At 39.2% G+C, this 14295-nt stretch overlaps 2 protein-coding genes across 2 annotated transcripts; both read right to left on the bottom strand.

Moving 5' to 3' along the window:
- Window positions 1–3426: 3426 nt before the first annotated feature.
- Window positions 3427–6380, bottom strand: LOC115764019 (general odorant-binding protein 83a-like). The gene is made up of 5 exons (XM_030706848.1): window positions 6300–6380; window positions 4137–4274; window positions 3975–4050; window positions 3645–3901; window positions 3427–3577 (listed from the first exon to the last, which is right to left on the bottom strand). The coding sequence occupies exons 2-5, from the start codon at window positions 4263–4265 to the stop codon at window positions 3560–3562; spliced, it is 480 nt and encodes a 159-aa protein (XP_030562708.1). The 5' UTR covers window positions 4266–4274; window positions 6300–6380; the 3' UTR covers window positions 3427–3559.
- A 3457-nt stretch (window positions 6381–9837) lies between these two features.
- On the bottom strand, window positions 9838–12033 carry LOC115763997 (general odorant-binding protein 83a-like). Its single transcript, XM_030706816.1, has 4 exons — window positions 11732–12033; window positions 10555–10630; window positions 10182–10438; window positions 9838–10105 (listed from the first exon to the last, which is right to left on the bottom strand). Exons 1-4 carry the CDS (start codon window positions 11828–11830, stop codon window positions 10088–10090), a joined length of 450 nt encoding a protein of 149 aa, XP_030562676.1. The 5' UTR covers window positions 11831–12033; the 3' UTR covers window positions 9838–10087.
- Between the last annotated feature and the right edge of the window lie 2262 nt (window positions 12034–14295).

Below are 14295 nucleotides of genomic sequence, written 5' to 3'. Positions count from 1 at the left end.
GCAAGCTACTTTGGGCTGGCCAATTGGAAATGTGCTTGAGAATTGGAGTGGGGGCATTCAATTACATGATTGTGTCATTAGTGGGGGGCCCCAAAATGAAATTAACCAACATTTGGGCAGCTAATTGGTTGCCTAAATGGCCCAAGCAGCTCGTGTGGAAATCCATGGAGCCAATCCCCCGAACAAACCAACCTACCTCCCCTCCCTGCGACTACACTCCGCTTCAATGAAGCGCACCACCTAAAGTGTCGCCAGTCACACTTCATTGAAGACTGTCAAAAATTTTCCATTTAACAAATTAGCAGGCTGACAAAAAAAAAAAAACTAAAAATATAAAAGGAGCCAGCAGCAGCAGCAGAAAACAGCCAATTTGTGCACCACTGCGACACAAAAGGAATCCACCCAGCCGAGTGGAGCAATGACACCGAAATTAGTATTAAGTTGAAAGTAATGATGATAGGCCGGATGAGAAACGCCAGCTGCTGATAATGAAATACTCGAAGGCCAACAAAAGGCTCGCCCACTGATTCCGTCTCTAATCCGCTAACAATTATAAAAATAAGAAAAACAAAACAAAAAAAACACCAAAGGCAGAAAAAACAAGTACGTGTGCGCTGGTCGCAAGTGCCAGACTATGGAATACCCTGCACTCAGCTTCCATTACGAAAGTTCGAACTTTTTTCGGCACTTTTCGCCTGTATCTCACACAATGTAAGGGTGGTATGCATTCTTGATTAATTTTGGTACTTAGAGTCCGATCCTTTTGAAATTTTGATAACGTATGTATAAGTTTTCGACAATGTTTCTTAAAGAAGTTAGTTAGTCTATTTATACATATATGTGGTTATTACCAGCTAGCTCTATACTATATCTCTCCGACGGTTATTGTCTAGCATATCTTATATGTCAATGTCCAAGACTAATATATATATATATCTCGAAAAATAAAATGTCTAAGTAAAATATTTATACCACATTTTTGTGTATCTAGCTCTTATAGAATGGGAGAAGATATCGAATTAATAATAAATCTATTCTCTCTGAATATGGGAGACTATATATTTCTAAGAGTAATTGCTTTAAAAATCATATCTCAAATCGGTATTTATCGGTGGGAGAAGATATCGAGAACTAAATTCTATTGCCTAGGAAAAAATATATTCCCGATTTCGATCAACGCGTTTCCAATCAGGAATATATGCTCGTTATGGGATCAAAGACAGTTCCTTCTGCCTGCACACAACTATTATACCCTTTTTGCATACTTTAAGTGGGTTCAGGGTATAAACATTAGGCATTGCCAACATTAAAGCGCATTTTTGTTGCGCATTAAGGCAACACTTTTTAAACAGCCATAGAAAATATGTAAAAAAAAAAAATAAAAATAAAAACCAATACGCAAAAAAAACAACAAATATTTCAACACATAAAAAAAGAATGGAGCGCAAGTGTGAACGGGCAAACATAAATCATTTTCCGGAAAATGAAAAGCTTTGCGCAACAAGTCGACGAAACAATAAAAATCTGCTTTAGAGGGGGCAAGAGCGAAGTTTGCTAAAAGCCAGCAGCGAGACGCAGACACGGGGCTGGTTGGTTGCAAGGTGCCATCGAGCGGTTGACCGAAAAGAAATATATGTTAAATTAATATATATTAGAATTAATGGCTGTTTGAGGGTGCAGAAAATACTAGGGCGGGCGGAGAAATCGCCAGCTTTGAATGAAAGATGGCGACTTAAAATGAACTGAATATACTTTAAGTGCACGAATATCCATTGAAATGAAACAAGTGCTGTTAATGCCAGCACGTTTCAAAATAATACTTCAGAGCACATTTTGTAAAGAAAAAGAAGCAAGCTATATTATATAACTTAACTGAAAACAAAAACCCTTATATGATAGCTGCAGCAACAAACAGCCAGAAAAACTAAAGAATTAAAAACGAGGTCTTGATATATTCGGAAGGCCAAAGTCTTAACACTCTTATAGACATTTCCGTATTGAAGATGTGTGAGTGTAGTGAAGCTTGTAAATGCTCGATTTAATACAAATATCTTGCAAAACATAATATTTGTCATATCTTTGAATATCTATTGTACATATGGCAGCGATATGTTAGAGGGGTTCGATCCGGCCGGCTCTGACAATCGTAGGTAGTACAGAAACAAAAATAAGTTTCAGCCTTGAAATTGCGAAGTTAGTTCGCATAGAAACACACTGAAGAGGCGGATAGACGGACATTCCCTATAAACTCGGCTGTTATGGTGATCTGGAATATATATACTTTATGAAGTCGGAGATATCTCCTTCTCTGAGATATTGCCAAACAATTCAAAACATATAATGTTCATACATATAAAAATGTATATAAACTTTTATTCTAACATTTTTATAATCACTTTTTTCAAGCATGTTTATAATTAATTATTAAGTTTAATTGATTTTATATATTTTTTCGCTTTTTGCTGGATAATATTTATCAGTTAGTTTTGACGTTCACGTCAATTAAAATACTGTCTGCCAATTAAGCATTAAACAATCATTTGTACACAATAATTTCTGGTATTTACTATGTGATACACCACCAAAGTGGGCTTCAAAATCATTCACAGATGCATTTATATATGCCTGTTTTTGTGTGTTCCCGGCAATCCTGGCAATTTGTGGTTCGTGCTCCCGTAATGTGAGATCCAACATGATTTATGTGCCCAACACACAGAACAACAGCAACAACATTTGTGCAAATGGCACTTAAAACACTTTTTTTTTTTTTGTATGGCATTACAGTGCTGCAAATAAGTATATGTACGCATGAAATACTTTTTCCCCATTGACACTTTTTGCAGTGTGCTCGACTAATGACATCAGGTTTCACATATTAAAGTTTTTATATGCCTCCAGTTAGTTAAAGCACGTCAATAGAAAGGAACTATGTTTGAAGTACATATAGGATGAATGGGGCTTTACAATTGTGTGGAAATGTTTGAAACAAACAGCAAGAAGCATATATTATGTATTCTGATTCCATATATTACATATCTTCTAGATCTGCGTGTGGAAAAATCGCGAAAATACGTTTGTATGAAACATTTTTGCTTACCATCTGATCGGTTTAAAACTAATTTGCAAGTTTCTTTGAGATAATTATATTTCAAGCATGCCACGGGAAAGGGAAAGGCTGGGGTTTACCCTGGGGTGTACATAGGTACAAGTTTTCGACCCCCATAACTCGCTCAAACCTCAACATATTTTCATAAGGTTTGTCTTTTGGGTTAATGGTTTGAGCTCAGGATCAATTTGGCATCTAAGTCGGGCAACATTATTTTTGGTCAAAAGACAACATTTCCCACTAGTATAACTCGGTAAAATCCCATTAGAATTGCAGCCTAATTGTCAAAATAAAACAAGAAATTTAGTGCTGTGAATAACATTATTTACTTGTTTTATCAGCTTATCAAAATGTGTGTTGCTCTAATTTAAACATGTTCTAATATGACAAAACCGCCACCAGCTAATAGATGTTCTAAAAACAGAGTCCCAAATATTAATTAAGCCAAATGCTTTATGGTAAAAAGTAGTGCTAAGAGTAGAAAATACAAAAATTAGTTCCAAAAAACATAATGGATTGTTGCAATTGAAGAGCTCACCTTGGGATCGGCCTTTTTCCAGCACTGATGGAACCACCAGGCCTTGTGGCATAGCGTATCGCCCTCGGGATGTATACAATGCTTGGCCATGGCCATCAGATTGTCGCGTATGGAGTGCGGCACCGAGGAGAATAGCGTGTCCAGATGCACATCGCCATTGTCATCCACCACCTCGAACTCATGAAACAAACAATTCATGTAGCACTTGAGCTTCTCATCATCATGTATTTCGCCATCGCTGAACTCCTTGATCGCAGCTGTGAATTGTTGTGTTGCAATTATACTTATATATGTACATTTTTTTTTAAGCTACAGACTGCATTAACTTACACTCGCTGACGCCGGTCTTTTCCACGCAGATGTCGTGGAAGAGCTTTGCCATTTTAAGTACGTTTGTCGGTGGATACTGCAATTAAAATGCATTGTTTAAGTAGGCGTGGCCTCAGCCCAGCCCAGTCCAGCCGAGCCGAGTCGAGCACTTTATTAACTCACGTTCTCGTCACGCTGCGCCAACGCCGGCGACATCAGCGCATCGCTGAGCAGCGACAAGACGATTAACAGGCAGGCTGCGACAGGACGATGTGGCCGATTTCGACCAAAGTCACTCAAAGCCATTTTCATGTAGCTTCACTGTAAAACAGCAAAAATTGTTTGTTTCGGCCTTGTTTGCGAGTTGTGAAAGGCGAAACAAAAGCGACGATGCATAACAACAAAAACAGAGCGGGCAACAGAAAAACAAAGCCCAAAAAACATTAAAGAGCACACATTTTGCGAACTGACGAATTTTAAATATCCTAAGCAGGCGGACAGTGGTAAAGGTAGCTTCACGCTGAGCTCACGTATCAGATCTCTATCTATTGAATATCCTTTGTAGTAAGTTTATTTAGTGTATAACTGGCTAGTTGATCTAGCTATAGGGTCTGTATTTAATCACATTATTTATGTTTCTCTATTAATTATTATTTTTAGTACAAGCATATTTAGCCAGCTATAAAAGCCTCTTTATAGTCCTTAGATGAGTGTTTTTCTATATTGAGCAAATGCTGTTTCCTTTAACTTTTTTTTTGAATTAAACCCTGAACATGTCTTTAGGCTCAAGAATTTATTTTCTTAACAACATACGAGACCTATGTAAATGCTGTTTTCTTGAAAGAATCTCCATTCATTTTAAAGGCGAATATCTTTAAAAACAAAAGCTTTTCTTATATCTACGACAGATCTATTCCATGTTGATCTTAAAAAGCGATAATTGACTGAACTGAACAAAAGGAAGACCTTCTAGCTTAAGTTTCATCTAAACGCTGAGTAAAATTTTCCAAGAGTTATCTATTCATATATAGCGACAGATTAATCTACATCAAAATCAGATTATATAGGGTTAGATATAGATAAATTCCAACACTTTTTGGTAATTCTTATGCGTTGCCTACTTTCCGACAAAATTGACAGACTCTCGGCTAGGGTATAAAATGTGAGAACAAAATGCAGGATGGAAAAGGATGTAGAGCTGGCAGCGACGACGTGCCACGCGTGACAGCTGGACAATGACAATATATGTACATGTATATGTATGAGTGTGTGTGTGTGTGTGAGTGTGTGTGTGTGTGTGTGTGTGTGTGTGTGTGTGTGTGTGTGTGTGTGTGTGTGTGTGTGTGTATGTGTGTGTGTGTGTGTGTGTGTGTATGTGTGTGTGAGTGTGTGTGTGTGTGTGTGTGTGTGTGTGTGTGTGTGTGTGTGTGTGTGTGTGTGTGTGTGTGTGTGTGTGTGTGTGTGTGTGTGTGTGTGTGTATGTGCAGCTATTTGATGTTGTGAGTTTGTGAGGGTTTTTCTAAGTGCGCTTTTTGTTGTAATTTTTATTTCAGGAAGCTATGCAAGCAGGGGGACAACTGAAGTGAAACCAACAACGACAACAACAACAACAACATAGAAATAAAAATGAGAAGAGAAGAGAAAATCATTTGTTTCTTGCTAGCTGAGCTCAGCGCACGCTAAATTAATTCTAACCGCCAGCTGAACAAAAAGCTCGCCAAACGGAAACGGAAATGCTGGCCGAGACGTCAGGACTTCAGCGGGGGCTGTGTTGTCAACGTTCCTTTCTTTTCGTTTTGTGCACAATGCACAATCGTCGTCGTGTTAATTTTTGACAAGCAGATGCCCACGTGCGCTGCTGCCCCGCTCCGCCCCGCCCCGTTCCTAATCAAAGAGGCACAGTCGCAAGCCATATAAACATAGAGGCGAGTATAAAATTTGCCATTCGCTAGCTTGGGTTTTTTTTTTTTTTTTTGAACAGGAAATACAATAGAAAGACGTCAACTTGTGCACAACTGTCACTTTTGTTTCATCAAATGTCAACGCAACAACCGAAACAAAGCCACAAAACGACGTTGCCCCACACACACACAAACACTCACACACACACAGACAAGCCGTCATAAAGAACGAATGAAATTACAATAACAGCAACAGTTATGGGCCAATGTGTGTATGTGTGTGTGTGTGTGTGTGTGTGTGTGTGTGTGTGTGCCACACAGTTGGCCCTGGCAGCAACGATGGATGGTTTTTTAATTGCCATTTCAATTTTCGTTATGCGAATTGCCGTTGACGCGTTTTTTTGTTGTTGTTGTTGTTACTGTAGTTGTTGCTGTTATTGTTTACCTCCGCTGGTTGCCTTTAAACTATCAACGAAAATAAAGAAATTGTTCCGTCACACGCGACACAGAAATTGTTTGACAACCGCAGTCAGAATTGAATTTGCTTTATTACCATTGCTAGCGAGCCTGTTTTATATCGATTTTCAGCTACGGATTTTTGCATAAAGTCATTGATGCACAATTTCTATAATTTGATTTTGTCTATGTCCATATTTATCTAAGTTGCCTGTCATTGCCGCCCGCACTATTAAATACTTGACTCTATAAATGTGTGTGTATATTTTGCGCGTTGCACGCAACTGCAACTGTTTCCATGCCACGCCCATTTGCGTGTCCACAATTGCTAGCTGCAAATTAATAAAACAAAACAAAAAACCCTTGGCCTCTCTATTAAGACCAAAATGACATTTTTGTCTCAAGCCACAATTGTAAAAAGTTCTTTCAGTTTTTAATGACTTTTCTTGCGCTCACAAGGTTTTCGAAAACTTAAAGAACTTTTAAACAGAAATAATCGCGCGCTTGTCGATCCAATTTGGTCAGCCTGTAGACAAGTATATATTATTCAATTATTCTATTGCCCAATCTATAATTTGGCGATTGCAAGCCTAACACGCAGCTAATCGTAACAGTAAACAAATAACAAGTACTTAAAACTAATCAAAGCAATTAAAGAAACGTCACGCAGCTTGGCGAGATCGAGTGTATAAATAAAATTATTCAATTATATTTAAACTTTCAACAAACCCTAAGCACTATGTTAAGTTAACTCATTTATTAGATTTTGGTCATTTTTTAATTTATTAAATATAGATTTAAAATAATGGTATATTTTAAAGACACAGAGCTAAAACATATGTTTCTATAGTACCCATTAAAAATAAAAAATGTCCAGGTCTCGACTGGGAGTTACCTTAAACCTAGGAATCGTTACAAACTAGCTGGCATCTTTCTGTGTGTATGTACTTAGACATATTTACACAAAATAATACAAAAATGTATGTAACAGGCAGAAGGAAGCATCTCCGACCCCATAAAGTATATATATTCTTGATCAGCATCAATAGCCGAGTCGATCTAGCCATGTCAGTCTGTCTGTCCGTCCGTCCGTCCGTCCGTATGTATAAACGCAAGGATCTCAGAACCTATAAGAACTAGAGACTTGAAATTATTAGATGTAGATGCTTCTAGTTCCTGTGCAGATCGAGTTTGTTTCCGATAATCGATAACTTACTCCGTTTCCAAGCAATCGATAAAAATCCATATCGATATCCTGTTTTTTGGGCAATTTTGGTAAATAATAAGAGGTAGAGTCACCAATCTTGACATATAGCTTCTAAAATAGAATATATATGCATTCGATGTTGGAAGAAGAGGGTTCAGGGTAGCCCCTAGTCGGGAGCTCCCGACTAGAACCTCTTACTTGTTAGGTCAAAAGTGTATGTCACAAATGTGATATACAGAGCCCGAGGTGCGACGATCAAGAGTGTGTTATTTAAAATTTTGTGGTGAATCCTATGCGAGAACCTTCAGAAAAACATTTCATGTATCTAGCATCTTAACAATGAAAGATAATATTGAAAAAATGTGAAACATGTCAAACTGCAATTCTCTAGCTTTCTAGTTTCCAAGATCGACAAACAGACTGAGTATCAAAATCTTGCATTACATGTTCTTAGACGCTTTCATTTATCCATCACATACTCATATAGAAAATCAGTAGAGCCCTTTTTCCATATTTATTGGCTGCAGGGTATAAAAATACAAAAATTGATCAAAATGAACGAAATTTTTATTTTATTGTTTTACCTTGTTACATGTCAACAACTGTACCTCAAACTTCACTTTGCATATATTCCACAAACTGAATTTTTATTAAAACGATATTGCAATATTTGTAAAAAAGAATATATATAAAATATATATTATTGCCGTTACACCCAAAACTGCTTGTTTGGTAGGTATTCAAATTTGAATTCCTAGTTTGGTTGCAATGACAACTGCAATTGTATACAAATTGCCAGGTTTGACATATGAAATGAGCAAATGAATGAATACAACAATCGTCACAGATCCAAATGCAATGACAAAATGCCAAATGGAAAACCGGAAGCATATAAATTGAATGCCGATTGTCAGGTAGCGCCGCCCTCTTGTTGGCTGCACATTGGTCATTTGCATGTGCGCCGGGCTTCCAGATTTATTTATTGCGTCCTTTGAATACAATTCGAATTTGTTCGCCGAAGACTAATGAAATACTAATGTGATTGTTCACAATTAAATCAAGATATTCGCTCGTATGATTTCTTCATATGCAAATATGAATTGATGTGCGCTGAGCTTTGAACTTTGTCAAATGAATTTGTGTTCTTGATATTGATATGAATATATACATATATATATATCTATGTGGAGAAAGCTCGTTATTGATTTGAAGTATATTTCCTTATTGGCCTCGTGTCCAAGCGTCGAGCTAGCAAGCGGAAATTCGATGGTTCAAACCTACCCTGAACCCATTAAAAATGGGTACGAGGGTATATTGTATTTGTGCAAAATCCAAATGTATGTAACAGGCAGAAGGAAGCATCTCCGACCCCATAAAGTATATATATTCTTGATCAGCACCAACAGCCGAGTCGATCAAGTGTCCGTCTGTCTGTCTGTCCGTCCGTCCGTATGTATGAACGCAAGGATCTCAGAACCTTTAAGAGCTAGAGACGTGAAATTAGATTTAGATGCTCCTAGTGCCTGCGCAGATCGAGTTTGTTTCCGATAATCGATAACTTACTCCGTTTCCAAGCAATCGATAAAAATCGATATCGATATCCTGTTTTTTGGGCAATTTTGGTAAATAATAAGAGTTAGAGTCACCAAACTTGACATATAGCTTCTATGCATTTGATGTTGGAAGAAGACGGTTCAGGGTATCCCCTAGTCGGGAGCTCCCGACTAGAACCTCTTACTTGTTTTACATGTTGCAGTCAGAATGCATATGCATGCATATTGATGAACATTTCATATACCCCTTAAAACCCATTTTTGTCACGCCATTTTCCACTGCATAGTTCGATTTCTTTGAGCACATGTCATCGTGTTCGCTTGGCCATGGAGTTCCATAAATTATTCTATGCCAATGGCATTTAATTCGATTCCGTAGAAGTGCGTTGGCTGCTTGACCCACAGCCAATTGCAAATGCAATAAAAATAATGCAACAACAACAACAACAACAACAACAAAGGCACGCAGGCTATAATTATTTATGCGAGCAGAAAGTGGAGTCGGCAGCCGCATATTAATTTTATAACGATGTCATTAATGCTTGTCGATGCATAAAATTATAGATGCGCTCTTTAGATAGCGCTAATTAAATAATTAAATATGCTTTAGGCCATGGCCAGTCAGCGGATTTATGTGCGCTATCCATCAGCCACGACAATTATGGCGCTGCGAATTTATCACAATATTCCCATAAAATTCAATTCGCAATTCGCAGACCCAGCGCCAAACTAGCAACAGCTGCGGCAAAAACTTTATGCGTAATTGTATTTTCATATTTTTTTTTGCAAAGCTTTTCGCTCATATTTTTGGAATGCTCGTCAAAACGCCATTTGCTGACTAAAATGTAAATGGAATATATACAGAAATATATAGAGAATAATAAGGAGAATAAAATATATAAACATAAATCATAAGCCGGCATAAACCTTGGCCGGGTTCAGCTTGTCCGTGTCTCTGTTGCTGGGCCCGCGACCCCTCGGCTTCTCGACCCCTCGACCGTCGGCCCTCGTCAACGCTCAGATGAGAAAGTAATGCTGGCAAAAAGAGGTAATTTATTAGCTTAATACCTAGCCGCAAGCCGGTGCGCTAATCAGGTGCAATGACACTCACCTTGGGATCCGCCTGCTTCCAGCAGCGGTGCAGCCAAAAGGCGCGCTCACATTTTGTATCGCCCTTGGGGTACAGACACTTCTTGCCCATGTTGACCGCAATGTCGTGCATGGAGTCGGGCAGTCGGTCGAGCAGCTTTTCCAAATGCACCTCACCATCCTCGTGCAGCACATCCGTCTCATCAAACACACAGTACATATAGCATTTGAGCTTCTCGTCCTCGTGCACCTCGCCGTCGCTGAACTCCTTAATTGCCGCTGCAGACACAAGTTGCAAGTTACAGTGACAGATGGCAACAGCTTGTTTGCATTAGTCCGCCATCAAACTGGAGTCTGCTGCCCCAGCTTATGGTGGTTATTTACCAAGCGCTTACCTTCTGTGACTCCCGTCTTGCCAACACAGCTGTCATGCACGGGCGCCAACTCCTTGAGCAGCTCCGGCGGTGGATACTGCAAAATGTTGTAGTTCATTAGATATATCAAAAGCATAAAACGGTTTTTCTCTCTCCGAATGTCAGTGATGGCCAAATCTAAGTAGATGCAAGTCTTTAAAATCCAATCTGTGAGATACCACACTTTTCTAGACTTCTCTCTAGTTACAAATTTTCTTAACGGAATATCAAAGACATTCTTCAGTCGAAAATAATGTTTAAACTCTCAAAACTATTTTCTCGCTTTGTTTTATTGCCTGTTCAATATTTATTTGCTGAACTTCAAAAGAGTTCAGAACTGCAAAGTGCCTACATATATGAGTTCTTTTTCTGAAGTATGTGATTTATCGCTTGTTAAATTAATGCACTCGATAATAAATGTACTCTACAACATAGTTTTTCCAATACCCTATAGAAACATTACTCGATTCCATATCTGACCCAATATCATTGTATGCTATATATCAAAGAGATTTTATCTTTAGTTAAATTTATCAAACGAAAGATTCGTCAATTATAGATCGTGTAATTATATAAGATCCTAGTCTTATATATCTGCTGATACAAATAGACGTCAAAGACTTTGTTTTTTAATTTAACAAAATCTCTGTAAACTGAATGTCTTTGAAAATCTGCGAAAATCTTTTCTAAATAGTATTTCTGATTGCAATAATGTTTTCCCAATACTTTGTAGTACCAAATTTTCTCGTAAGGGAAATTTGTCCAAAAGGAATATTGAAAAGTATACGAATCTTTGTTTATTGTGACCTATGGTTAATTTTGGATAATCGCTTTAAATTAAAATTTTTTTAAATATTAGAAAATGTTTTTTAAAAATAAAAAACTAAAAAGCAATATATTAAGCAAATTAATCATTTTGAAGGTTAGTTATCAATGCAATAATTCGAGTGTAGGAAAAATATATATCGAATTTTTGTTGCAACAAAGTACCAAATCGGGTACAGTTAAATCTCTTCTTCTTTTAGCCAGAGCTAGTGAGAAATGCACGTATTGGCTGTATCTTAAGCACAAGTTTAGCTCCCGTGACTTTTCTGTTCATTATCTTAACGTGTGATTTGGCTTATCTAGACGCTGGCAGCAGCGATCTGCTGTTGCTTACCGTTTCATCGCGACGCAGCTCGGCTGCCCAGCTGCCACGCCCCATCAGAGAGTATAGCAATAAAATGCTGAAAATGTTAATAGTGGCACGCAGCAACATGATGCCGCACAGCTGCTGCTGGTCAAGTTGCAACGTGACAACGCCGTCAAGTCCAAAGTAGCGGTAAGCTGCGGAAGCGCGCACGTGAGACGCCGGATATCTGGGATCAAGGATTTACTGGCACTGCAGCCAGCCACTGTACGTGCAGTCAAGGGTATTAGCAGACGAAATTGAATGACGTTCGCAGCAGCAGCAAACCAAAGGCCAAATGCAACTGTAACTGCCCCAAGCGGCAAGTGGATGCTTTATAGCCCAAGTATGAGTCGAGTTGGAGCGCGGGCGCGAGCGAGAGCTTGATCTATGTAATTAGCTGTCATTAATTGCTGCGCAACAGTGCTCCATAATTAAGACAGGCGAACGGAGTCCACAATTTGTCAATCAAAAAGCACTCAGCAAGGCGCGAAAATACACGGCTCGAGCCGAAATAATCATACGCCATGTTTGACGGCCGAGCGGCCAAGATGGCGACCTCCAAAATGCCCAGCTTACATGAAACTGTGCAACAAGTTAATAACAACAATAAGTTTATGTAGTGTCCGACTAGCAAATACCCTAAACTTGTTGCTATATATGTATATACACAAAAATACACACAAGCAGATTATAATTACGGCCTGCAATGTGTATGAATAGCAAAGCCAAAGTCTGAATATTCTGGATCCGCATGTTACTCTTTTGAGGTCAGAGCTAATATATGTAATCGGAGCAGCGATTCTTATCGATTTTGTAACTACAGATTATGTTGTCGATAGTTTAAGATAAGCAGCATCTAGTCAATATCTTCAAAACTGGCTTTTAATCAATGTTGTGGCGTGCGAGAGCTGGAATCCTAGAGGTTGATTATTGACCAACCTAATGTGATAATCGATATATATCGATTTCATACAATTAAAGGTAGTTGTCAATAATTCAAGATAATTTCCATGCCTAAAATGCTGTCTGTGCTTTTTGCAAGCTTCGATATATTATCTAAATTCGGAGAATCGATTTTTTATTGGGGGGGGGGGGGGGGGGGGGTGTTTTCGATGATTTAAATTAAACTTCATCAGCGTAGGAAATACGTTTCAATTTTGAGATCTTAGAGCTTAAAGATCGACTCATTCATAGAGACAATTTCGGCCCTGCTGCTGATGCGGATCAAGTATATATATATATATGCATTTTATGTGCAGCTACTCTTCTTTAAGCTACTCTCTTTTTTGTACTGTTTTATACAGGGTATAACATCAACACGCACAGCGCTATTAAATATAATGTGAATGCCAGGTACCCCCAGGCCCGTAACCGCAACCCATCATTTGGGGCCACACGAAACGCGTTAATTACGGGCGGCCATTGCATTTATATATATTTTTTTTTGTTGAGCCCTCACATTCATTAATTATTATGCAAGCTAAGCGCTGGGCAAAAGTTTTGACCGGCTCTCCCACTCCCAATCCCACCTACTCGCATACTTTGACATGCAAGCGCAACGTGTCAAATTAATTTTTAATAGCCAACCCATCGGCCACCCAACCAGCGACGCTTAACTGTTGCCAAATAATAGATTTAAACGAGGCGCACAGCAACTTTTGGGGCGTACGCTCAGGCATTGTAATTAAAGTTTGGCACCAGTCTGCCCCCCCCCCCCCCCCCTACTCCTCTGCCGCATTTGGTGGTCAGTTGGAGCTGCGTACCCTCAAAATAAACGTTAATATGCGGACAAAGTCAGTGCCAAGTTGCAGCATACAGCTTGACATGTGGGTGTTGCCGGTTGCCGGTTGTCCTTGTCCTCGTCCTGTTTGCCATAATTGCGCAATGTGTTGAAGGCATTTAATGCAGACGTGTGTGTTTGTGTGTGTGTATTGACATCTGACACTTGCAAATTAGATGCCGGCAGGCGAATGCTCAGGTCACAATGTTGCATATGATGTTGCATGCCATTGTTGCATGTGCGCATGTATGCGGCCTGTCTGCATGTGTGTGTGTGTGTTGTGCACAACTTATTGACACCTTATTTGCGCTCACAAAACGCACAACTCGTTTGCGGTTTGCACATGCAATTTACATGTGTAATTTTTCGGTGCGCTGCTTGCCATGAAAAGTTGCAGCTGCTAACCGCAGCGGCGGCAGCAGCAGCGGCAGTTACATCATTGTCAGCGCCAGGACAAGCCAGGATGACACAGGACAACTTCGTTAAACGAACTGCAGCATTTGTGCAGTTTGTCAGCACTGGCCAGGGGCGGGCGCAATGGCTAGGGAGGTGTGGCACATGCAGCAAATTTGAATAGCGCGTTTGTTGCGGCCATTTGTATGGACTCTTGTGGTGACCGGACATAATCGATTTACTGTTGTCCAGGTCCGGCGGCCGCCTTGCTACGCATTTCATCAACATGCAATAGAACCGACAAAAAAAAAAAAAAAGCCAGGAAAACTCGAAACGGAAAACTGAAAACTGAGTACTGCATAGCAAGTGCTGAAAAAGG

The sequence above is a fragment of the Drosophila novamexicana genome, unplaced genomic scaffold, assembly GCF_003285875.2.
Source record: "Drosophila novamexicana strain 15010-1031.04,08,12 unplaced genomic scaffold, DnovRS2.1 tig00000817-arrow-arrow-pilon, whole genome shotgun sequence".
Classification (NCBI taxonomy): Eukaryota; Metazoa; Arthropoda; class Insecta; order Diptera; family Drosophilidae; genus Drosophila; species Drosophila novamexicana.
The sequence above is the reverse complement of the archived record's forward strand: the minus strand, read 5'-3'. Positions and strand labels throughout refer to the sequence as shown.